Here is a 27590-nt window from a genome sequence, read left to right on the forward strand (position 1 = left end):
CTTTGTCTCAAATTATTTTTTACTGCAAGACTGTCAGGATAAACCAAAGTGAGATATATGTTTGTCAATATTCCATTGTTTTGAAGAAGAAGATTCTGCCTTTGTCTCAAATTATTTTTTACTGCAAGACTGTCAGGATAAACCAAAGTGAGAGAAATATGTATGTCAATATTCCATTGTTTTGAAGAAGAAGATTCTGCCTTTCTCTCAAATTATTTTTTACTGCAAGACTGTCAGGATAAACCAAAGTGAGAGAAATATGTTTGTCAATATTCCATTGTTTTGAAGAAGAAGATTCTGCCTTTATCTCAAATTATTTTTACTGCAAGACTGTCAGGATAAACCAAAGTGAGAGAAATATGTTTGTCAATATTCCATTGTTTTGAAGAAGAAGATTCTGCCTTTCTCTCATTATTTTTACTGCAAGACTGTCAGGATAAACCAAAGTGAGATATATGTTTGTCAATATTCCATTGTTTTGAAGAAGATTCTGCCTTTGTCTCAAATTATTTTTTACTGCAAAACTGTCAGGATAAACCAAAGTGAGATATATGTTTGTCAATATTCCATTGTTTTGAAGAAGATTCTGCCTTTGTCTCAAATTATTTTTTACTGCAAAACTGTCAGGATAAACCAAAATGAGAGAAATATGTTTGTCAACATTCCATTGTTTTTGAAGAAGAAGATTCTGCCTTTCTCTCAAATTATTTTTTACTGCAAGACTGTCAGGATAAACCAAAGTGAGAGAAATATGTTTGTCAATATTCCATTGTTTTGAAGAAGAAGATTCTGCCTTTGTCTCAAATTATTTTTTACTGCAAGACTGTCAGGATAAACCAAAGTGAGAGAAATATGTATGTCAATATTCCATTGTTTTGAAGAAGAAGATTCTGCCTTTATCTCAAATTATTTTTTACTGCAAGACTGTCAGGATAAACCAAAGTGAGAGAAATATGTTTGTCAATATTCCATTGTTTTGAAGAAGAAGATTCTGCCTTTATCTCAAATTATTTTTTACTGCAAGACTGTCAGGATAAACCAAAGTGAGAGAAATATGTTTGTCAACATTCCATTGTTTTTGAAGAAGAAGATTCTGCCTTTCTCTCAAATTATTTTTTACTGCAAGACTGTCAGGATAAACCAAAGTGAGAGAAATATGTTTGTCAATATTCCATTGTTTTGAAGAAGAAGATTCTGCCTTTGTCTCAAATTATTTTTTACTGCAAGACTGTCAGGATAAACCAAAGTGAGAGAAATATGTATGTCAATATTCCATTGTTTTGAAGAAGAAGATTCTGCCTTTATCTCAAATTATTTTTTACTGCAAGACTGTCAGGATAAACCAAAGTGAGAGAAATATGTTTGTCAATATTCCATTGTTTTGAAGAAGAAGATTCTGCCTTTATCTCAAATTATTTTTTACTGCAAGACTGTCAGGATAAACCAAAGTGAGAGAAATATGTTTGTCAATATTCCATTGTTTTGAAGAAGAAGATTCTGCCTTTGTCTCAAATTATTTTTTACTGCAAGACTGTCAGGATAAACCAAAGTGAGAGAAATATGTTTGTCAATATTCCATTGTTTTGAAGAAGAAGATTCTGCCTTTATCTCAAATTATTTTTTACTGCAAGACTGTCAGGATAAACCAAAGTGAGAGAAATATGTTTGTCAATATTCCATTGTTTTGAAGAAGAAGATTCTGCCTTTGTCTCAAATTATTTTTTACTGCAAGACTGTCAGGATAAACCAAAGTGAGATATATGTTTGTCAACATTCCATTGTTTTTGAAGAAGAAGATTCTGCCTTTCTCTCAAATTATTTTTACTGCAATGTCAGGATAAACCAAAGTGAGAGAAATATGTTTGTCAATATTCCATTGTTTTGAAGAAGAAGATTCTGCCTTTATCTCAATTTATTTTTTACTGCAAGACTGTCAGGATAAACCAAAGTGAGATATATGTTTGTCAACATTCCATTGTTTTTGAAGAAGAAGATTCTGCCTTTGTCTCAAATTATTTTTACTGCAAGACTGTCAGGATAAACCAAAGTGAGAGAAATATGTATGTCAATATTCCATTGTTTTGAAGAAGAAGATTCTGCCTTTGTCTCAAATTATTTTTTACTGCAAAACTGTCAGGATAAACCAAAGTGAGAGAAATATGTTTGTCAATATTCCATTGTTTTGAAGAAGAAGATTCTGCCTTTATCTCAAATTATTTTTACTGCAAGGCTGTCAGGATAAACCAAAGTAAGAAATATGTTTGTCAATATTCCATTGTTTTTGAAGAAGAAGATTCTGCCTTTCTCTCATTATTTTTACTGCAAGACTGTCAGGATAAACCAAAGTGAGAGAAATATGTATGTCAATATTCCATTGTTTTTGAAGAAGAAGATTCTGCCTTTGTCTCAAATTATTTTTTACTGCAAGGCTGTCAGGATAAACCAAAGTAAGAAATATGTTTGTCAATATGCCATTGTTTTTGAAGAAGAAGATTCTGCCTTTGTCTCAAATTATTTTTTACTGCAAGGCTGTCAGGATAAACCAAAGTGAGAAATATGTTTGTGAATATTCCATGGTTGTTGAAGAAGAAGATTCTGCCTTTCTCTCCATATGGCAGACATGGTTAAGAGCCTTTTCCACAAGTGAAGTTGGATAGCCACTGTTTGTAAAGAACTAATTGATTCATTGGCGTTAGGTGTGAAATCCAAATCATCACTACAGAATATATAATTAATTTTATATTTAACATGAGAGGGATGGGATGATAAATAAGTGGTAACTGTGTGAATTGGTAGGTTTGTAGTGCACAGTGACCATTAAACAGATATCTACAACATAAAGTTTGATGTTCAAATACGTGGCAGAGCTATCTGAAATTTCCCGTGTGTAGTTGAGAGCAGAGTAAAAATAATTGACAAATTGATGAACCTTTCAAGTTCAGATCTGGTGCAGGACAGGAGGTCAAGCCAATGCAATCATCAATGCAGCGCCCAAAGAAATCAGGTGTCGGAATATCATGTTGAGAAAATATCTGTTTGAATATTCAGATATCTCTGTCAAACCCATGGGAATTTCAGATAGCTCTGTCACGTATTTGGACATCAAAATGTATGCTGTAGATACTGGTTTCATGACCACTGTGCTCTACAAACCTACAGATCCAAACAGTTACTACGATATTCATTATCCCATTCCTCTAATGTTCAAAAGTTACATTCAGTATTCCCAGCATCTAAGGTTTACTTATTTATTTTGTAAAAACTAGAATATAAGACCCGTCGCTTCGCTGATGGAAATACCAATCTTTGCTGTGGGTAAATCCGGCTACGGTGGATTCTGGTAACTCCCGGGAATGTTTGTGATCAAGATTTGTTTTTTTAATTTTTATGGGTACTGGCTGAGCACTTGAATTCTAAAAATGCGTTTGGTATTTTATTCTGCTTTACAGCAGAATCACTTTTTCACAGGGCAGGTGTACGTGTCTGGTGCTGTATGTAGTAGGGTGCGATGTGGTTTGGATGTGGATGTGGTTCTTTCTGAAGGCCTCAGTGAGCTCTTTTGATCGAGGCATGGTGACACCGCACACCGCTCAATGAATTCGTCCGGAGGCCCAGTAGGACCCAGGGGAGGGCGAACCTCCGGGCGGTCTCCTGCAGTGCGGCCCATGGTGCCGTGGAGTCGGGGAGGAACTCGCCCGGCACCCGCAGCGGTTGTCCGAAGACCAACTCCGCCGCGGATGCACGCAGGTCGTCATTGAGTGCCGTCCGGAGGCCCAGCAGGACCCAGGGGAGCCTGTCGACCCAGCCGCCATCACGGCGGGTGGCCCGGAGCGCGGCCTTCAAGGAGTGGTGGAAGCGTTCGCACAGGCCGTCGGCCTGGGGGTGGTAGGCCGTGGTGTGGTGCAGCTGGACGCCGAGCCCCCGCGCGACCACCCCCCAGAGCTCCAAGGTGAACTGGGGGTCGCGGTCGGACGAGATGTCCAAGGGGGCGCCGAACCGGGCAACCCAGGTGGCGATGAACGCCTGCGCGACGTCCGCCGCCGTCGTCGCCGCCAAAGGCACGACCTCCGGCCACCGGGTGGTGCGGTCCACCATGGTGAGGACGTGGGTGAAACCCCGCGAGGGGGGCAGAGGTCCCACCAAGTCCACGTGAACGTGGTCGAACCGACGTTCGGGCACCGTGAACGGGGCCAACGGGGCCTGGGTGTGGCGGTGCACCTTCGCGCACTGGCACGCGAGGCACGTCCTGGTCCAATCGCGGACGGCCTTCCGGAGGCCATGCCAGACGAACTTGTCGGCGACCAACCTCTGGGAGGCCTTCGTGCCCGGGTGGGACAGGCCGTGGACGGCGTCAAAAACCCGGCGCTGCCAGCCCGCGGGCACGATGGGGCAAGGCCGCCCGAGGGAGACGTCGCACAAGAGGGCCGTGCCCGCGCCGTCGAACGGCACCTCGGTGGCGCGGAGGCCCGTGACGGCGGTCCGCAAGGTCTGGACGTCGGGGTCGGCGGTCTGGTCTGCCGCCATCCGGGCATAGTCGATCCCGAGGTGGAACCTGTGGGCGATGGACCGGGAAAGGCAATCCGCCACTGGGTTGTCCTTTCCTGCGACGTGCCGGATGTCCGTCGTGTACTCGGACACGGCCGAGAGGTGACGCTGCTGCCGGGCCGACCATGGCTCGGCGACCTTGGCCATCGCGAAGACCAGGGGCTTGTGGTCGACGAAGGCCGTAAACGAACGGCCCTCGAGCAGATGGCGGAAGTGCCGGACTGCCAGGTGGAGCCCGAGCAACTCGCGGTCGAAGGTGCTGTACCGGCGTTCGTGCAGGCGAAGCTGCCGGCTGAAAAACGCCAGCGGTTGCCAAGCACCACGCACCCATTGCTCGTGCACCGCGCCCACCGCGTAGTCCAACGCGTCGGTGGTGAGGGCGATCGGTGCATCGAGCGCCGGGTGCGCGAGCATGGTGGCATTAGCCAAGGCGAGCTTCGTGCCCGCGAACGCCGCGTCCATCTGCTCAGTCCAAACAACATCACCTTTGCCCGGCTTCCCCCGGAGGGCCTCGTGCAGGGGGCGCAGGAGCTGAGCGACGCGGGGCAGGAAACGGTGGTAAAAGTTTACCATGCCCAGGAACTCCTGGAGCCCCCTGATCGTGCGGGGGCGCGGAAACCCCTTGACCGCCTCCACCTTTGCCGGTAAGGGGGTGGCCCCATGCCTGGTGACGCGGTGCCCCAAAAAGTCGATTTCGGCGACGCCGAACCGGCACTTGGCGGGGTTTACTATCAGGCCATGTTGGCCCAGGCGTTCGAAGAGCGTGCGGAGGTGGCGGAGGTGCTCTTCGCGGGACGCGCTGGCGACGAGGATGTCATCCAGGTAGACGAAAACGCAATCCAAGTCGCGCAAGACGCTGTCCATCAACCGTTGGAACGCCTGAGCCGCATTCTTCAACCCGAAGGGCATCCGAAGAAACTCGAAGAGGCCGAATGGTGTACTGACGGCCGTCTTCGGTATGTCCTCCGGCCTGACGGGGACCTGGTGGTATCCGCGGATGAGGTCCACCTTAGAAAAGAAGGACATTTTCGCCAACCGGGTGGAAAAGTCCTGAATGTGAGGGACCGGGTAGCGGTCGGGGGTGGTGGCATCGTTGAGGCGGCGGTAGTCTCCGCACGGCCGCCATCCCCCACCGGGCTTCGGCACGATGTGCAGTGGCGACGCCCAAGCGCTCTTGGAGCGCCGTACGATGCCCAGCCGCTCCAGCGTAGCGAACTCCGCCTTTGCCACCGCGAGCTTTGTCGGCTTGAGGCGGCGTGCCCGGGCGTAGACCGGTGGCCCGACGGTGGGGATGTGATGTTCCACCCCGTGCTTGACGGCCACCGCCGAGAAGGTGGGCCGCGTGAGGGCCGGGAAGCTGGCGAGGAGGCGGGTGAACTCGTCCGCTGTCGGAAGCGTACAGACCAACCTCGCCGGGACCGAACCGCTCAGCAAGCCGCTTGGCGAGCCGCTCCGTGAGCCGCGCAGGGAGCTGCCCAACGAACTGCTCAGCGTGCAAGCAAGCGAGCTGAACGTTTCGGCCTGTACGAGGCGTCTGTGCTTCACGTCCACCAACAACCCATTTGCACATCGGAAGTCCGCACCGAGCAATGCCATGGGCACGCTGGCGGTTACGAACGTCCATTGAAAGCGTTGCCCTCCGAACAGCAGCGAGAGGCAGCGCTTCCCGAATGTGCGTAGGGGTGTACCGTTGGCTGCAAGCAACGCGGGGCCCCGGCCCGCGGTTCGCTTGTCGGACGTGGAGGTGGGGATAACGCTCACCTGTGCGCCTGTGTCGCAGAGGAAGCGACGCCCGGACAAGGTGTCCGTGACAAAAAGGAGGCTGCCGGAATGGCCGACGCTCAGGGGCGCTACCGAGCGCCGGCTTGGTAGTTTCCCGACTTGCCAAACGAGCATGGCGGGCAACAATTCCTAGCCTTGTGGCCAAACCTGGCGTGGAAACGGCACCAGGTTTGCGGCGGAGGCGGAGGGCCGCGGTTTTCACAGTGGTGGTGGGCGGGGTGTGGCGGCGGCCACGAGGTGTGCATCGGCATCAGCCTCGGGATCCACGAGGTGTGCAGCAGCATCAGCCTCGGGATCCGCGATGGCCGCACCGACTCTCGCCCGCGTGTCACAAGCCGCGAAAAACTTGTCGGCCTCGACGGCCAGAGCGCGGGGTCCCTTTATTTTGGAACCGACCAACGCAAGGCGGACCTGTGCCGGTAGCTGGCGTAGAAAGAGCGCCCGGAATAAAAAATCCGGGGCTTTGTCATCCAGCAACGACAGCATGTAATCCATCCACACTGATGGTTGTGTGTCGCCGAGTTCGGGAAGGTCCAGGAGGCGGTCGGCCCGTTCGCACTCCGTGAGGCCGAACGTGGCGATGAGGAGACGCTTGAGCGCCTCGTACCTGTGGTCGGCCGGTGGGTTCCGCAGGACGGACACGACTTGGGCGGCTGTGCCGGGCCCGAGGGCAGCAATGACGTGGTAATAACGCGTCTCATCCGCCATTACGCCTCAAAGTTGGAACTGTGCCTCGGCCTGCACGAACCATACCTCGGCCTGAGCTTCCCAAAACTCAGGGAGCTTCACCGCGACCGCGTTGTTTGACATTGGCACGTTCTATTGGTCAGCGGCGGCTGAACCAGCGTCGAGGTCACCAGTGAAGTGCGGTGCTATGCGCACGACTTGTTTGCCAAGAAGATAAGCAACAACGCGGGTAACCAAAAAGAGTCTTTATTCCAAAGCTCAACTATAGCTCTGAGGTGCTCGGGGCTGCGCGCCCCGTGTATATCCCGAGGCCACGCCTACCCCTCGGGCGTGGCCGACACCCTCTTGGTGCGCGGAATGATGTCACCTGAGCCCGAGCCATCGTGTCCGCCACACAACTACTCTTCATTGGTAACACAAAGCAAAACCAAAATTGTATTCATAAGCTCTGAAATTTTGGGTCGACCTGGCCAAGATTGTGTGTAGGCCTGGCCTACTCAGAGTTACGGCCATGTCCAATCACCGATAGGAATGTTTAACTTCATGCATAGTTGTTGCAATACCTGTAGCTGCATCAACCCGACAACATCAATACGAGGACCAGATCGCACGATCAATATTACCGATCGTTTTACTTGTACCACCTCCAATGTAATTTACTACATTTCATGTTCACTTTGCAACAAAATGAATATCAGTGAAACTTGTCGATGGCTTGGACACCACTTCCTGAACATGAATGGTGTCAGATCCAACAATAACGATTTCAACCTCGCAGGACACACAATCCATCACAGGACAGTTTGTGGTTTAACGCACTTCCGTGGTAGCAATACCTCTTGGAAACTCAAAGAACAGCACTTCTCCCATAAATTTGGAACATCAGCACCAAACGGTTTGAATGAAGCTTTTCCTTTCTGCTACTGGCATACCCTACTACATACCCTACTACAACGACGCTTGGCAGAGCGCATACCTGCGTCAGGCTGAACAGTTTACGTTTTGCATCCCACTGATGGGCCGGATCTGGATCTGGACCTGAACCAAAATCTAATCGACTTGTCCTTGTCACCAAACCAACTCATCACCCAAGTTTAGTTAACAGTCATCCACAACTTTTCAAAAATATGCTACACTGTATATTGTTTTTGGCCCTATCCCTCAATAATGAAGAATCATTAAAAAAACAAAAAACATTCTCATATCCGGATGCAGGTCTTCACCAAAATCGAATCGATTAGTCCTTGTCATACACCCAACCTCTCCACCAAGTTTCGACCAAATCCGTGCACAACTTTTTTGAGATAACATGCTATATGTCGTTTTTGTCCCCATCTCTCAATGGTGAAGAATCACTTAAATAATTAAACAATAAGACGTCATGCAGAGCACAACACTTGCAAAGTCCGCCCCCCACCCCCAAGGAAAAAAAATTCCATTGATACAGCAAATTGTCCATTTCATCAAGACTAAAATTGACAATCTTCATCAAAGCTCGGGTCAACAGGAAGAAAAGTGACCATTTTTCAGATGAAAAATGATGATTTTGTAAGGTTGACATTGAGTTGATCTTTGACCTTTTGACCTCAAAAATAGTTAGTTTCTCGATTTAGTGACTCAATGTGCAAATGCTGTTCAATTTTCAAGTCAATCGGATAAAAATTGAGGATTTTAAAAACTTGGCCTATGTTGACCTTTTGGCTTATGTTGACCTCAAAAATAGTTGGTGGTTGAATTCAGTGACCATACGTATATGTAAATCCTCTTAGAATCTCAAGTCAATCAAATGAAAATTGTTGATTTTAGAAATTCGGCCTATGTTGACCTTTTGGCCGATGTTCACCTAAAATATAATTTGTGGTTGAATTCAGTGACCATATATGCAAGTCATCTTCAAATTTCAAGTCAATTGGATGAAAATTGAGGATTTTAGAAATTTGCCCTATGTTGACCTTTTGGCCTATGTTGACCTCAAAAATACTTGGTGGTTGAATTTAGTGACCAGATATGCAAGTTCTCTTCAGATTTCAAGTCAATCGGATGAAAATTGAGGATTTTAGAAATTTGGCCTATGTTGACCTCAAATATACTTTGTATTTTAATTCAGTGACCAGATATGCAAGTTCCCTTCAAATTTCAAGTCAAACGGATGAAAATTGAGGATTTTAGAAATTCGGCCTATGTTGACCTTTTGGCCTATGTTGACCTCAAAAATACTTGGTGGTTGAATTCAGTGACCAAATATGCAAGTCCCCTTCAAATTTCAAGTCAATCAGATGAAAATTGAGGATTTTAGAAATTTGCAAAGTTGTTGACCTTTGGCCTATGTTGACCTTTTGACCTTGTGACCCCAAAAACAATAGGCCTCTAAATTGGGACGACCTATACAGCTTGGTAAAGTTTCGTGACGATCGGTTTGGAATTGTGACCTGTAGGCCGGTGACGAACAAACAGTCAAATGAAAAATCGGTCAGAGACCGAGGACTTGCCGGAATGTACTTTTTTATCAGCCATTTTGGACAGATATGGCGGCCGAACCACGTGACCGATGACGTCATCATTATTTGTTTTCTAAACTAATTTATTCCTTGATGATGCTCAATAAATTTCATATTGATCGGATGAAGTTTTGTACTTGTCGAATTATGACGTCATAATGGAGGCACCGTGACATCATCATGAACATATTTTATTCCCCATGCAGAGTTCTTTACAATGAGTCATGTCGCAATTTTTTCTATTCAGTACTTTCAGAGATATAGAGGTGCAAAGTGTTTCGGTTTTTCCAAGATGGCGGCCGAACCACGTGACTCATGACGCCAGCGTTAACATATTTCATTCCCCATGGAGAGTTCTTTACAATGAGCCACGTCTCAATTTTTTCTGTTAAGCACTTTTGGAGATAGAGTGGTGCAAAGTTTTGCCGTTCTCCAAAGATGGCGGCCGAACCACGTGACTGATGACGTCATCATTAACATATTTTATTCCCCATGGAGAGTTCTTTACAATGAGCCATGTCTCAATTTTTTCTATTCAGCACTTTCGGAGATGTTGAGGTGCAAATTTTTTCGGTTTTTCCAAGATGGCGGCCGAACCACGTGACCCATGGTCATCATTAACATATTTTATTGCCCATGGAGTCTGTGTGTGTGTGTGTGTGTGTATATGTGTGTCTGTCTGGATGTCCGCTTAAAACTCAAGAACTACACATCGGAGAAAAGTTTTGGACACAGATTCGGAATCAGCATAAAATCCCGGTGGTTTTAGGCTACGTTTTATTTTAATATCAATGGTTTAAAAAACCGCGCCAGCTGCAATTCCATGGTGTAGTTTGTGGCGGCGCTAGACGTTCGGGGTGCATTGCAATGGTTTGTCGGGTTTGGCTGTGGGTGCAGAATAGCTCCAATTTCCTTTTGTACTTCTACGTTTATTTTGATGCTTCTGTTACAACGCCTTCCTTATCTACCTTATATCCCCCCGACGAGGCCTCTACATAATTTCATGCGGCAGAATTTCGTGCATTTTGAGTGAAAGAAGTGAGACGAAGTTGAAGGAGGAAGAAGAGGCACGATCACTCTGGAGGCCTTGATCGTGAGTGGAAATGGCAGGAATTGCGTTTGTATCGCAAAGTAAAGGATCTGCATTCATTTCTGAACTTGCATTGGTGGATTGTTATACATCTGCATTATTTTTCATAAAAAATATTTATGTTGAACTTGAAGGCTCCAAGCACGGACTATATATATAGCCCTCATTGAGGTAAAAATAAAAGTAAAAATCCTGCTATCGCTTGCCAAGCTAGCCTCCTCCCCCTCCCTCCTCTTCTCCCCTCTCCTCCTCCCCCTCCCTCCTCTTCTCCCCTCCCTCCTCTTCTCCCCTCCCCCCCTCTTCTCCCCTCCCCCCTCTTCTCCCCCCCCACTCCTCCCCTCCCCCCCCACTCCTCCCCTCCCCCCCAACTCCTCCCCTCCCCCCCCACTGCTCCCCTCCCCCCCACCCTCTCCTCCCCCCCACCCTCTCCTCCCCCCACCCCCACCCTCTCCTCCCCCCCCACCCTCTCCTCCCCTCCCCCCCACCCTCTCCTCCCCTCCCCCCGCATTCCCCTCCCCTCCCCTCCCCTCCCTTCCCCCCTCCCTCCTCTTCTCCCCTCTCCTCCCCCTTCCCTCCTCTTCTCCCCTCTCCTCCCCCTTCCTCCTCTTCTCCCCTCTCCTCCCCCTTCCTCCTCTTCTCCCCTCCCCCCCTCTTCTCCCCTCCCCCCCTCTTCTCCCCTCCCCACCCTCTCCTCCCCTCCTCCCCCGTTCCCCTCCCCTCCCCATCCTCCTCCCCTCCCTTCCCCCGCCCGGCAATGCCGGGTACTTCCCATGGCCAGCTGTACGTGGGCTGCTCGAGGGTTGGAAAACCAAGCAATCTTTATGTCTTGGCACCAAGTAAGAAAACCAGAAATGTTGTACACCAAGAGGTTTTGAGAAATTGAAAATTGACAAAACGTCATGTAGGAAATGTACTGTGATATTGCTCTAAAATATACATGTTCTTTTCATCATATATTTGTATTATTCTTATTCAACCCGGATGAAGCCCCCCCTGCCTCCTCCCACTCCATGCCCCCTCCCCCCTCCCCTCACCCCCCTCCCCCCTCCCCTCACCCCCCCTCCCCTCACCCTCCCCCCTCACCTCCCCCTCCCCCTCCCCCTCCCCCCTCCCCCTCCCCCTCCCCCTCCCCCTCCCCCCTCCCCCCTCCCCCCACCCCTCCCCCCTCCCCCTCCCCCTCCCCCTCCCCCTCCCCCCTCCCCCTCCCCCCTCCCCCCTCCCCCCTCACCCTCCCCCCTCCCCCTCCCCCACTCCCCCTCCCCCTCCCTCCTCTCCTCCTCCCCCGTTCCCCTCCTCCTCCCCTTCCTCCTCCCCTCCCGGCAATGCCGGGTACTTCCCATGGCCAGCTGTACGTGGGCTGCTCGAGGGTTGGAAAACCAAGCAATCTTTATGTCTTGGCACCAAATAAGAAAACCAGAAATGTTGTACACCAAGAGGTTTTGAGAAATTGAAAATTGACAAAACGTCATGTAGGAAATGTACTGTGATATTGCTCTAAAATATACATGTTCTTTTCATCATATATTTGTATTATTCTTATTCAACCCGGATGAAGCCCCCCCTGCCTCCTCCCACTCCATGCCCCCTCCCCCTCCCCTCCCCTCACCCCCCTCCCACTCCATGCCCCTCTCCCTCCCCTCACCCTCCCCCCTCACCCCCTCCCTCCCCCTCCCCCCACCTCCCCCTTCCCTCCCTCCTTCCCCTCCACTCCCCACTCCCCTCCCCCTCACCCCCCTCCCACTCCCCTCCCCCTTCCTCCCTCCCCCATCCCTCTCCCCCATTCCCCATGCACTCTCCCCTCCCCCCCTCCCCTCCACTCTCCCCTCCCCCCTCCCTCTCCCCCCTTCCCCTCCCCCATCCCTCTCCCCCATTCCCCATGCACTCTCCCCTCCCCCCCTCCCCTCCACTCTCCCCTCCCCCCTCCCTCTCCCCCCTTCCCCTCCACTCCCCCCTCCCTTCCCCCTCCACTCCCCCCCTCCCCTCCCCCTCCACTCCCCCCTCCCCTCCCCCCTCCCCTCACCTCCCCTCCCCTCCCCCCTCACCCCCTCCCCCTCCCCCTCCCCCCCTCCCCCTCCCCCTCCCCTCTCCTCCTCCCCCTCCCTCCTCTCCTCCTCCCCCTCCTCTCCTCTTCTCCCCTCCCCCCTCTTCTCCCCTCCCCCCTCTTCTCCCCTCCCCCCCCTCCACTCCCCCCTCCCCTCACCCCCCCCTCCCCTCCCCCCTCACCCTCCCCCCTCACCTCCCCCTCCCCCTCCCCCTCCCCCCTCCCCCACTCCCCCCTCCCCCTCCCTCCTCTCCTCCTCCCCCGTTCCCCTCTCCTCCCCTTCCTCCTCCCCTCCCGGCAATGCCGGGTACTTCCCATGGCCAGCTGTACGTGGGCTGCTCGAGGGTTGGAAAACCAAGCAATCTTTATGTCTTGGCACCAAGTAAGAAAACCAGAAATGTTGTATACCAAGAGGTTTTGAGAAATTGAAAATTGACAAAACGTCATGTAGGAAATGTACTGTGATATTGCTCTAAAATATACATGTTCTTTTCATCATATATTTGTATTATTCTTATTCAACCCGGGCGAAGCCGGGTACCTCAGCTAGTGTATATATATGTGTATATATATATATATATATATATATATATATATATATATATATATATATATATATATATATATATATATATATATTATATATATATATATATATATATATATATATATATATAGTCGTGTGCTGTGGATTTGAGAGCGATGACGACTTTTACTGATACAAGACTGGCCATCCATTGCATTTACCAATCCTCACCTGCGTCACGATTAGTAGTGAAGAGGTGGCGAGTCTTATACCAGTAAAATTACTAAGTAAACAATATATCGAGAAGCAAATGAGTAGGTGTCCTACTTTCCTGCAAACGAAGCAGCAGACACTAACCAAATTGATGATCTTCTCAACACAGTCGGGTGCGACGTTGTGGAGATGTGCCAGGTGAAGCTGGAGATGTAGGTGACTGGCAAGGAGGTCCTGGCAGAGTGGGCAGTGGAGCGCCTGCTGTAAAGAATGCTGACAGATGGCGTGCTGTAGGAGGCATCCTCGATCTTTGCTCTGATAATTGCAGTATGGACACTGGTAAACCTGATGAAATGCAATGTAGGTTATGTGTAATGCAATCTACAACTACTACTACTACAACTACTACAACTACTACAACGACTCCTACCACTACTACTACTACAACTACGACTACAACTACAACTACGACTACTACTACAACTACTACTACGACTACTACTACGACTACTACGACTACGACTACTCCTACTACTACTACTACGACTACAACTACAACTACTACGACTACTACAACTACTACAACTACTACAACTACAACTACTACGACTACTACAACTACTACTACAACAACTATTACAACTACTACTACTACAACTACTACAACTACTACTACAACTACTACTACTACTACTACTACTCCTACTACTATTACAACAACTACAACTACTACTACTCCTACTACTCCTACTACTACTACTCCTACAACTACAACTACTACTACGACTACTACGACTACTACAACTACAACTACTACGACTACTACAACTACTACAACAACTACTACTACTACTACTACTACTACTACTACAACTACTACAACTACTACTACTACTCCTACTACTACTATTACAACAACTACAACTACTACTACTCCTACTACAACACTATTACAACAACTACAACTACTACTACTACTACTACTACTACTACAACAACTACAACTACTACTACGACTACAACAACTACTACAACTACAACTACTACTACAACTACTACTCCTAGTACTAGAACTACTACTCCTACTACTGCAACTACTACTCCTACTACTACAACTACTACTCCTACTACTACTTATAATAATCAGTTGCTATCACATTGCTGATACCTGTTATACTAGAGCTGTATAATATATCTTTGCAAGGGAATAATACAAGGAAATATAGTTTAAAGTCTAAACTTTCCAAAGCAAGCTACTGAACTGATGACGTCATACAGTCCTGTATTTAAAAACTAAAGAAATGTCTTCAATATTCTGGCGTTGTTGTATTGTTTGATACTGGTTCAGATAACCCAATATTCAAAGGGTTGACCCGTGACCCCAACTGCAGAGACCACAAATGTCATTCGGCCTATAATCTGTCGCTCATGTTCTGACAATTCCAGGCAGAACCCCCAAAGACATAAAACCTCATCTAATTCCAATGCAGACGTGCTGCACCGTACTCTAGGCCTAAATTCGACCAAATGCATCCGGATAAGTAACTGAAATTCTCATGAAAAGAAAAAACACAACAAAGGAAACCATGAGCTCCTCATATGTTGGTGATGTCTGTTGTTGCTGCATGAATGGTGCTGTGTAATGGTTGATGCTGCATATCACCTTAAACTGGAGCTTTATGACCACGTCATGTTCTTTTGGGGGCAGTGAGACCACTTTTTGCGGCATTGGCTGCCCATAAATAAGACTTTGGGTGAAGGGTAAAAGGGTCGCGCAAGGCCATGTCCCACCCATGCTAAATATCCAACAGCTAAATTGGGAAAATATAGGATGGACCGCAGTAGCCTGGTGTTGGCTGAGCGGTTAGGGTGCGGCTTGGGATCCCAGGATCCTGGGTTCGAATCCCGGTCGATCGTTGAATTAACGCCAGGGGGGTTGATTCAGCCCGTCATCCTTCTGAGGTCGGCAAATTGAGCACCAGCTCGCTGGTAATTCCCTGTGTGTCGCAAGAAGCAACCAACAGGGTTGGTGGCAGGAAGGGCCACAAAAGCCATAAAACATTGCTTCAAAAAGGGGACCACGGTGCCCGAAAAAGGCCAACACCGGCTCTGCGGGGAAAAAATGGCCCCTAAAGGTGGTTCTATAGGATGGACCGTAAAAAAGGTAAACATTTGATCATGCCGATATTTTAACATGGTTGTTGGTAAATTTCAAATTTCCTTCGATTGCCTGTGATGTTTTTTTTTCTTTATTACAGGTATTAATCTAATGGGCCAATTTAACATTGAACATGGCATCTTTATTTATGGCATATTGAAACAAAGTGATGGAAGAGAGAGAAGAGAGAAGAGAGTTCAGAGAAGACTCCCAGCACCTCGTGTTCCTGCTTACAAAACAAAAAACGTGGAAGTGGGAAAGATGCAAGATCCTGGCTCGGCTCATTACAAAACGTGAATAAGGGAGTATTAGGACGATGCTCATGTCCCAAAGACCATTAAACCTGTATGGTTGCATGGAGAGAAATCCACACAAATCAACAAGACGCCCCTCATCTGAAACCGGAACCAGTTTGATGAATACCGAAGGAAGACATTGGGCTCTTTCCTTACAAAATTCAGATTTGCCAGACACTTAATAAAAACGATCACAGAAGACTGCATGGATTTTGTAACCACTTTTCTGAAGCACTGGAGAATGAGGGCCTCGGTATTGATGACATCATTTTCTCTGATGGGCGCCATATGTACATTAATGGGGTGATTAATAAACAAAAATGTCGACTTGTGGTATTGGAAAAGCCACAAGAATATGAAGAAGCATCACTTCGTTCAGTGAAAATTATCTTCTGGTGTGAATTAGGTTTGTCACAAATCTATGGTCCCTATTGTTTTTGACGATCTCAACACTGAAAATACAGTAACTGTGACGTCACATCATTATCTTCACATGTTGAAGACTTACCTATTGAACAGAGTGAGAAATAATTAAAATCTGTGGTTTCAACAAGATTGAGATACATCCCCTAACTCTAATGAATGTCTCGCTTGGCTGAGAAGAAATTTTCCTAATCGCCTTATCAGTCACAGAGCTAAATTCCCGTCCCAACCCCAGAGGAATTTCCAATAGCGGAGAGGATCCATCTCAGGGGTGAGTGAGGCCTTCAAGAAGAGATCATAGTAAGAGCTAAATTCCCGTCCCCACCCCAGAGGAACTTCCAATAGCGGAGAGGATCCATCTCGGGTGTGAGTGAGGCCTTCAAGAAGAGATCATTGTAAGAGATAAATTCCCGTCCCCACCCCAGAGGAACTTCCAATAGCGGAGAGGATCCATCTCGGGGGTGAGTGAGGCCTTCAAGAAGAGATCATAGTAAGAGCTAAATTCCCGTCCCCACCCCAGAGGAACTTCCAATAGCGGAGAGGATCCATCTCGGGGGTGAGTGAGGCCTTCAAGAAGAGATCATTGTAAGAGATAAATTCCTGTCCCCACCCCAGAGGAACTTCCAATAGCGGAGAGGATCCATCTCGGGGGTGAGTGAGGCCTTCAAGAAGAGATCATAGTAAGAGCTAAATTCCCGTCCCCACCCCAGAGGAACTTCCAATAGCGGAGAGGATCCATCTCAGGGGTGAGTGAGGCCTTCAGGAAGAGATCATAGGAAGAGCTAAATTCCCGTCCCAACCCCAGAGGAACTTCCAATAGCGGAGAGGATCCATCTCGGGGGTGAGTGAGGCCTTCAAGAAGAGATCATAGGAAGAGCTAAATTCCCGTCCCCACCCCAGAGGAACTTCCAATAGCAGAGAGGATCCATCTCGGGGGTGAGTGAGGGCTTCAAGAAGAGATCATAGTAAGAGCTAAATTCCCGTCCCCACCCCAGAGGAACTTCCAATAGCGGAGAGGATCCATCTCGGGGGTGAGTGAGGGCTTCAAGAAGAGATCATAGTAAGAGCTAAATTCCCGTCCAATGCCAGGTAGCTATAGGTAAAGCAAACAAGGTTTTAAGATGTATTTGTAGGGGTATAAATTATTAATCGAGTTGTTAGGTAGGGTTAGGTTTAGTTGTTAGGTAGGCTAACCCTAACCCTAACAACTAACAATTCTACCCCTGTTAATTCACCCCAGATCCACTTTTCTGAAATACCGACTTCTTTCCTGGAAATCCTAGCAGTGTCCATGTGTTTTTTTTGACCTCTCCCACCCCCACCCCCCTTCCCACACCTCCTCCCCCCAAGCCCTCTCCCTCCCACAGATATCCCGATGTCCCTGTTCTCACATGTTGTACTTGTGTGCTTCCCTCTCTTTCCCCATCTTGTCTCCCACTCCCTTTATTTCGTATTATATGAAAGGTTTTTTGGGGGTTTTTTTTTGTCATTAATGTTAGCTCTTACACGAGCCTCGATCTTGTATACAATATATACAGACTTGGCATTTAATATGGAATATTGTTTTTTTTCTTGACGGGTTTACTTTCTGAACTCAGTATATCAATCTGGTGAGTTTCTTTTACCCTTCGGTCATGTCTTTATTGAAAGAACCATGTCACTGATTGTCTTTCGCAGCAAGAAGTCAAGAACAGGATTATAGCACAGGTGGCGTGACAAAATGTAAGGACAGGTACATTTGACGATTGGCTTCACAATCGGGTATATAAGGGTTGTTGCGTTCTGTATTAGTGGAAAACAACTGCTGCACGTCTACAAAAGTTATTGCCGCTTCCTCTGGAGATGGTCCGTCAACTCGACAATGCTGTTTGTCATGGAGTGGTGGCTTTACGAAATTCTGGCATGAAACAGCGTGCTATTGCTCGGCAGTATGGCATCACTCAAGGTCAGGTGTCAAAGATCCTGAAACGAAATGCTCAGAGGGGTGTCCCTACTCCAATACCAAGGCCAGGACGTCCACGCAGAACCACAAGGAGAGATGATCGCCAGCTGCACCGGTTAGTCTGCAATGGCCGTACCAAGTCAGCTAATCGGCTTAGCGCTGAGTGGCAGCAACTGACAAATGTTCCTGTATCCAGAAGGCTAGTCAACCAACGACTGGTTCAAGCAGGCTATCGTGCCAGGCGTCCCCTGAGAAAGCCACGCCTGACCAGACAACACAGCCAGCGCCGATTGCAGTGGGCCAGAGAGCACCGTCAATGGCAGCCAGGACACTGGAATCACGTGACCTTCAGTGACGAGTCTAGATTTCTGGTCTATCGTCAAGATGGCCGTGTCCGAGTGCGCAGACAAGTGCATGAAGCCTACAACAAAGATGGTGTAGTGCCAAGAGTCAAAGCTGGAGGTGGTGGGGTGACCGTTTGGGCTGCTTTTCATGCAGGGGGCAAAACTGACCTTGTCGTTCTGAATGGAAACCTGAACCAGTTCAAGTACAGGGTCATTCTGGAAGAAACATTGCTTCCATTTGCTCGTGCAGCCTTTCGAGGAAACTTTGTCTTCCAAGATGACAATGCACGGCCTCATCGTGCTCGCATGATCCAACACTTTCTTGCTGACCGTGGTGTAGAGCATATGGAGTGGTCTGCCATGTCCCCGGATATGAATCCGATAGAGAACTTGTGGGCAGAATTAACGCGTCAAATCGACAACTTGGACCAGCAGCCGACCTCTGTGCGTGAATTGCAGCAGGCTATTGTCACTGCATGGCAAGCGATTCCTGTCCTAACCTTGGCAAATCTCGTGAACAGCATGCCTCGACGTGTACGTGCTCTCCTGAATGCTCGTGGGGGTTACACGAAGTAGTGAACTGTAATTTTACTGTCTGTAATCCCTGTCATAATTTAGCTTTTGTTTTTGTTGAAAAAAAATTTGGCTAATGTGCAAAATAAAGAGATACTTCTGGAAAACGTACAGAAGTTTAACACAGTACTGTCCCTGAATTGAGTTCGATATCAGTTTACATCACTTTCAAGGATCAATTTATTTGCTTCGAAATGTCAAATGTGGTTTTTGTTTCTTTTAAAGGTCACATTAACAAAATCTAGAATAACTTCAACATAATTCCAATGAACTTTTGGTTCTAAGTCATCTTGAAAAGTAAGTTCACCCCCACAAAAAAAATATTCCATATTAAATGCCAATTCTGTATATATATCAAAAGAGATGGTTTTAACACTGCACAGGAATTCAATGAGGCACCATCTCGACGATTGCGTTAAGTTTTGGTCACCACATCTGAGGAACGACATAGCTACCACCGAAAGGGTGTAGCGTAGTGTAACTACATTCATTCCAGGCAAAACTAGAGAAATGGCTGGAGGAGACTGAACTTTTTACATTAGAAAGGAGGCGATTATAAGGAGATGTGATAAAGATGTTTAAGATCATGAAGGATGTGGACAAGATGGGTGCAGTGGAGTTTTCAAGTAGGGGTGACTACGTTAGGACCAGGGGGCATAGCTTGAGGATAACTAGAGAGTTCATAGAACACATTAGCTCAAGCTGTCTAGAGAGACAAGGACATGGGCGTGGTCTACAAGCAGAAAACCTGATTGGTTGTGATGACATAAAATGCCCAAATATTTTGTCCAAGTACTACTAAATGTAAGGGTATTTAAAGTGCTAAAAGGCAGTTTGTGTTCTGCAGTGTTCAAGTTTATATTTCAATTGAAATAAAATAAATCCTTTAAAGGCTGAATAAATTATTTATTTTTCGGAAATTTGCCGCCGTTAATGCATCGGCTTTTGCACCACTTTATTTACACGTTACATTAGTTCTTCGTACCTGTTGTTTGTGTCCTTTATGACGTCCTTAAAACAGTCAGTTCCCTGTTTGGAATGATTTTCAATTTTGTTTGACTGCTAGACAAGCAGACAGAGTAAAAAATATTCTAACTTCTTTCTGCAAAGTATTGATAAACTACACATTTGTTTTGCGATTCATGTTCCGATTCGTGTTCAAAATATAACATTCAATTGAAATTAAGTTGTCCCTCAATCCTAAACTGACATTTGTAGACAGAAGGCCAGACATACAGGAGTAAACCAATCGCTTAATCCCGCTTTTCACTTTGTGTGACTTAGGTAAAGATGAGTGTTAGGACAGTATTAAGGCCGTGGTCTTTGAGCCAGAGAGTGGTTCATGCATGTGTAAACGGTCACCATGGTAATCGCTTTACTGCCGTTTGTAGCTGATGTGTATTATATGAGTAAGTACCATGAACGATCATGGAAGCGAACTGGAAGGCCTAGTCTGTAGGTTTAATGTAGCGTGAGGTTGGAGTTGAGGCCTAGTCTGGAGACGGTGCACCGTGCATGTCTTCCATTTGATTGGATATCGATCACACTGCTGTGGGTATGCGTTAACCTTCATATTTCTATATTCTGCAAATACCTGCTTAAAATAATTAAGGAATACAAGGTGGTTAATGGTTTGAGTGCCGTCTTGGAAATTGTACAATAATACTTTATAGACAATTTATAGGGCTATGGGAATATTGGTAGGACTTGTAGGTAGCTTTTGTGTAGATGGGTGATTGATTCTGGGGTTGGTGCAGTACAGGCATGATAGGTCGAATGGCCTCCTCCTGCACCAAAGTTCCTTGTGTGTCCTCGTCACCAATGGATTATTTAATGGGGAGAAGAAAAAGGGTTCAGTTGAAACCCACCACGATTGCTGATTTAGACAATGCAGTTATTTAGATTATCTTGGGAGATGCCCTTCAGAAAATGATGCTTAACCTATTGCTACATATAAGACGAGAACGGCACTCTTGGACGTCACGACATTGACTGATATGCCTCCGCCCACATTACATCATTATAATACTTGAACCAATTTTATTTTTACATCCATTCAGCTGTGCCCAAGTTAGCACATTTTTACCCGACATGACCTCTGACCTTTGACCTATTGACCCCAAAATTTCGTCACTTAATCTTTACAATATTATACATACCTGTACCAAGTTTGAATTAGATCACTTCAGCCGTTCTCAAGTTATAGACCTATTACAGATTTGATATTTGACCTTTGACCCCAAAATCTAATAAATGAATCTTTACATCATTATATATACATGTACTAAGTTTGTATTGGGTCACTTCAGCCGTTCTCAAGTTATAGACCTATTACATATTTTGACCTTTGACCTTTTACCCCAAAATCTAATCACTTAATCTTTGCATCATTATACATACCTGTACTAAGTTTGAATTATATAATTTTAGCCGTTCTCAAGTTATAGACCTATGACAGACTTTGACCTTTGAACTCTTGACCCCAAAATCTAATCAGTTCATCTTTACATCATTCTACATAAGTGTACCAAATTTGGTCAGAATCCCATCACTGGTTCACAAGTTATGGAGGTAACTATTTTTACCTATCATGACCTCTGACCTTTGACCTCGTGACCCCAAAATCTAATCAGTTCATCGTTACCTCATTATACATACATACACCAAGTTTGACTAATATCCCTTTAGCCTTTCTAAAGTTATCGCGGTAACGAAAACCTATCACAGACCGGACGGAAGGACGGACACCCTGAAAACATAATTCCTCCGGCGACTTTGTCGGCGGAGGCATACAAATACATAGAACAGAGGTTTAATTGGTCATATTGAGCACTTCAGGATTGAACAAATATTTCAAATTAACAAAATCATTTATACACTACATGACCAAAAGTATGTGGACACCCAAACATCAAACATCTCATTCCAAAATCATGGGCATTAATATGGAGTTGGTCCCCCCTTTGCTGCTATAACAGCCTCCACTCTTCTGGGAAGGCTTTCCACTGGATGTTGGAACATTGCTGCGGGGATTTGCTTCCATTCAGCCACAAGAGCATTTGTGAGGGTGGGCACTGATGTTGGGCGATTAGGCCTGGCTCGTAGTCGGCGTTCCAATTCATCCCAAAGGATGGGGTTGAGGTCAGGGCTCTGTGCAGGCCAGTCAAGTTCTTCCACACCGATCTCAACAAACCATTTCTGTATGGACCTCGCTTTGTGCACGTGGGCAATGCCATGCTGAAACAGGAAAGGGCCTTCCCCAAACTGTTGCCACAAAGTTGGAAGCACACAATCGTCTAGAATGTCATTGTATGCTGTAGCATTAGGATTTCCCTTCACTGGAACTAAGTAAGGGCCTAGCCCGAACCATGAAAAAGCCCCAGACCATTATTCCTCCTCCAGCAAACTATACAGTTGGCACTATGCATTTGGGCAGGTAGCATTCTCCTGGCATCCGCCAAACCCAGATTCGTCTGTCGAACTGCCAGATGGGGAAGCGCGATTCATCACTCCAGAGAACGTGTTTACACTGCTCCAGAGTCCAATGGCGAGCTTTACATCACTCCAGCCGACGCTTGGCATTGTGCATGGTGATCTTAGGCTTGTGTGCGGCTGCTCAGCCATGGAAACCCATTTCATGAAGCTCCCAACGAACAGATGTTGTGCTGACGTTGCTTCCAGAGGCAGTTTGGAACTCGGTAGTGAGTGTTGCAACCGAGGACAGACGATTTTTACGCGCTACACGCTTCAGCACTCAGAGGTCTCATTCTCTGAGCTTGTGTGGCCTACCACTTCGCGGCGGAGCTGTTGTTGCTCCGAGACGTTTCCACTTCACAATAACAGCACTTACAGTTGACCGGGGCACCTCTAGCAGGGCAGAAATTTGACGAACTGACATGTTGGAAAGGTGGCATCCTAAGACGGTGCAACGTTGAAAGTCATTGAGCTCTTCAGTACGGCCCATTCTACTGCCAATGCTTGTCTATGGAGATTGCATGGCTGTGTGCATGATTATATATACCTGTCAGCAATAGGTGTGGCTGAAACAGCCGAATCCACTAATTACAAGGGGTGTCCGCATACTTTTGGTCATGTAGTGTATCTGTCACTGGTGTCAAGTTACGATTTTGTTTTTTACCTAATTAGAAGTGATCTAATTCAAACTTTGTACAGGTATGTATAATATTGTAAAGATTACGTGATTAGAATTTGGGGTCAAGAGGTTAAAGGTCAAAGTCTGTAATAGATCGATAACTTGAGAATGTCTAAAGGGATCCAATTCAAACTTAGTACAGATATGTATAATGATGTAAAGATTAACTGATTAGATTTTGGGGATCCTGAGGTCAAAGGCCAAAGGTCTGAGGTCATGTCAGGTAAAAATGTGAGAACTTGTGAACAGCTGAAGGGATTTAAATTAAAAATTGGTGCATGTATGTATAATGATGTAAACATGAACTGATTAAATTTTGTGGTTAATAGGTCAAAGGTCAGAGGTCATGTCAGGTAAAAATGTGCTAACTTGGGCACAGCTGAATGGATTTAAATCAAACTTGATACAAGTATTATAATGATGTAATAATGTGGGTGGAGGCCTATCAGTCGACGTCGTGACGTCGAAGAGTGCCGTTCTAGTTATTTACCTTTTTCATGACCCACACTGTATAATAATAAATGTCAATGGAGATAGAATAAACCACTAACAATTCACAGATGCCATTGTTTAGGTTTAGAACAACACCTGTCAACTGAATATTCGGATGGAAGAGCTAAATTTGAAATGTCAGAAGATCAAACAAAAATGAATTTATGATCAATAATCCCATTAAACTGCTTTTAAAAAGGGAGAGAGAGAGAGATATGAAGAAATTTAAATAGTAACTGAGAAAAAAGAACCTGTTGTTGCTGTTCTTCTAGTTGCAGTTCTTGTTTTTGTTGTTTCTGATCTTGTTGTTTCTGATCTTGTGGTTTCTGATCTTGTGGTTTCTGATCTTGTGGTTTCTGATCTTGTGGTTTCTGTTCTTGTTGTTTCTGTTCTTGTTGTTTCTGTTCTTGTTGTTTCTGTTCTTGTTGTTTCTGTTCTTGTTGTTTCTGATCTTCTTGTTTTTGTTCTTCTTGTTGTTGCTTATACTTTTCTGTATTGGTCTCAGCTGAGTGTTTGGTTTGTGCTATTCCAGGTTGATTGGAGTCTTCCTCTTTGTTTAGGGTCTCCCCTCCTTGCATCTTTAACTCTTTGGTCACATTTTCTGCAGAAGAAAGAACAAGCAAAAATAAAACTTCAAATAATGAAGTATTTTTTGTTATCAGTGATGTAAAATAAATCGAATTGGCCAACAGTAATATTATGCTCTTTTGATAATCAGAACAGAATATGAAGCTAAGGCTGTTTGCTGTGTCTTTAATAGTTTTTCTGGATTGTTCTGTGCTCACTTTATCCCTTTGCTTATGGCATCCTTGGATGCCAAGCATGAAATTTTAGTGTATGAGCAACACTACGTTTATGGCAAATAGAATAACACGAATTAAAATCTAATCGTTTATTAGTGTGGGTTCGTTATACACAGATGTATTCAAAGACCCATCAAGTTGCCGAAAAAACCTAGACGTCTAAAAATGCAAAACAATTCTCTTTCTCTACTTCTTTTGTGAGTTTGATGCTGAGGAAAACCTGACCCCAGTTGCTCAAGGAAGCAGGAAACATTGTCGATGCACAATGGCGAATGTATCATCTACATATTTGTTCTAATAACATGGAAACCAATCAAAATAATTCCCAAATATTTTGCATTCAAGAAATCCACGACCAGGTTAGATGCCACTGTCGACACTGAAGAGCTCATACCTGTGCCAACAATCTCTCTATAATGTGCTGCGTCAAACATAAATGTCACGGATCCAGTCACATCTCCAGCAGATTGGAGCATGGTCTGTTCACATCACCAATCATGTACATACGTATAACACCACAAAACACCAGTTGTGATCCAAGAAAGAGCAAAGCCACCAATGATGGTGCGATGCCTTTATCGCAGCACTCCGAAACATTCCAAGCTTTAGTAAGTGGCTGGAAATTAATTGTGACTCAGATATAAAATAGATGGCACCTTCAATGATCTTACGTTGTCTTTGGGTCAAACGTGCATGCACAATCCAAACTTTGCCCCTCTCCCGGCCGAGGTAGACACGTGATGCCATTTGACGATGACGAGCAGATTCAAATAAATCACTAATACCAAAGTCAATGATGAGCTCCAACAAGGGAAAACATGTCTGTAGCTATGCTATAATCTTTGCTTGTAGCACTTTGAACCCTTGCCCTTTGAGAATTGATTCATGCTGCGAGATACTGAGGGGTCAGAACACATTGTGATGGCAACATCATTGTATTGCTGTCGCTTGGAGAGAGTCGGACTTTTGTTTATAAACATATATATATATATATATACTGTCACGTGAAAAAGTAAGTACACCCCATGTAAAGTTTTGACTTTTTCAACATATTTCAACATACAGCTACTTGATCTTCATTTAAACAATATTGACAGGTAAAGGTGATATAATATAACAAATATCATGAAACATTTACATTTTGTAGTCCATTGTATAATTTAAATACACATAAATGCAAATTTCGCATGTGGAAAAAGTAAGTACACCCTTGGCTCTAATAGGTGGTATTGCCCCCTTTGGCAGAAACAACTTCAAGTAGGCATTTCTTATAACTGTCTACCAGTCTCTGACATCGACTGGGAGAAATTTTTGCCCACTCCTCCATGCAGAATTCTTTCAGCTGTGCGATGTTTGAGGGGTTTCTTGCATGCACAGCTCGTTTCAAATCCCCCCACAACATCTCGATGGCATTTAGATCCGGGCTTTGACTTGGCCATTCCAGAACCCTCCATTTCTTTCTTTTCCGCCAATCCTTGGTGGATTTACTGGTATTTTTAGGGTCATTGTCATGTTGCAAGGTCCACCTTCGGTTGAGCTTCAACTTTCCGACAGATGGCCTCACATTATCCTCAAGCACCCTCTGGTACAATGAAGAATTCATAGTGAATTCTATGATGGTGAGCTGCCCAGGCCCTGATGCAGCAAAGCTTCCCCAAACCATAATATTTCCACCACCATGCTTTACAGTTGGTATCAGGTTCTTGTGGTGAAATGCTGTCTTTCATTTTCGCCAAACATGTCTTCTGGTACTGTGGCCAAATAGCTCCACCTTTGACTCATCTGTCCAGAGCACATTGTTCCAGAAGTGCTGGTCTTTCCCTAGGTGTTCATTGGCAAACTTTAGTCTTGCCCTGATATTCTTTCTGGACAGCAAAGGTTTCCTCCGGGCACACCTCCCATGTAGATCAAATTTGTGCAGCCGCTTTCTAATGGTAGACTCGTGCACTTTGACATCAACAGTGGCAAAAGTTACCTGTAGGTCCCGTGATGACATTCTGGGGTTCTTAGAGACTTCTTTCAGCATCTTGCGGTCTGCCCTCGGGCTGAACTTGCTGGGACGGCCTGACCTGAACAAGTTGGCAGTTGTTTGGAATCTTCTCCACTTGTAGATGATCTTCCGGACAGTCAAATGATTGATTTCAAATTGTTTGGAGATCTTTTTAAATCCCTTCCCAGACTCGTAGGCATCTATAACCTTCTTTCTGAAGGCCTCAGAGAGCTCTTTTGATCGAGGCATGGTGACGCCGCACACTTCAACAACAAAGGGCAAACCAAACTAAATGTCTGAGGTTTAAATAAGACAGGTTCCTCCAAGATCCTCTCTAACGATGTCGATTCATTTGCACCTGAGCTGGTGCACCTGATTCTAATTTTAGGTATTTGAAGTAGTGATAAATGTAGGGGTGTACTTACCTTTTCCACATGCAAAATTTGCATTTATGTTTATTTAAATTATACAATGGACAACAAAATGTAAATGTTTCATGATATTTGTTATATTATGTCACCTTTATCTATCAATATTGTTGAAATATGTTGAAAAAGCCAAAAGTTTTCATGGGGTGTACTTACTTATTCACATGACTGTATGTGTGTGTGTGTGTGTGTGTATATATATATATATATATACATATATATATATATATATATATATATATATATATATATATATATATATATATATATATATATATATATATATATAATAATAATAATTCATGTATTTTGTATAGCGCTTTTCAAGATATATATATATATATATATATATATATATATATATATATATATATATATAATTATATATATATATATATATACTAGCCGAAACCTGTGGAACATCCACGGAAGGGAGGATGTGGTGTATGGATAGAGTGTACCATTATGGATGGCATAGGGGATTTGCTTGTCCGAGTAAGAGTTAGGAAGAAAGATGAGAATGAAGAGTGCGTATATGAACAACGATCGCCGACACCGCCGGCACAAATGCATGCTTTGGATTGTCCACTCAGTGGACGGCTTGCT

The 27590-nt window shown here is 45.4% G+C and overlaps 1 protein-coding gene across 1 annotated transcript in view; it reads right to left on the reverse strand.

Annotated features, from left to right (window-relative positions):
- LOC144890801 (zinc finger homeobox protein 3-like) overlaps positions 1-25042 on the reverse strand; it is a 42990-nt gene extending 17948 nt beyond the window's left edge. Inside the window, exons 1-3 of the mRNA XM_078772638.1 lie at positions 24961-25042; positions 24015-24364; positions 13527-13727 (exon numbers count right to left, since the gene is read on the reverse strand). Of these exons, the coding sequence (XP_078628764.1) occupies positions 13527-13727; positions 24015-24364; positions 24961-25042 (633 nt within the window). The remainder of the gene's footprint in view (positions 1-13526; positions 13728-24014; positions 24365-24960) is intronic.
- Between the last annotated feature and the right edge of the window lie 2548 nt (positions 25043-27590).

The sequence above is a fragment of the Myxine glutinosa genome, chromosome 2 (genome assembly GCF_964187855.1).
Source record: "Myxine glutinosa chromosome 2, kmMyxGlut1.1, whole genome shotgun sequence".
NCBI classification, from domain to species: Eukaryota; Metazoa; Chordata; class Myxini; order Myxiniformes; family Myxinidae; genus Myxine; species Myxine glutinosa.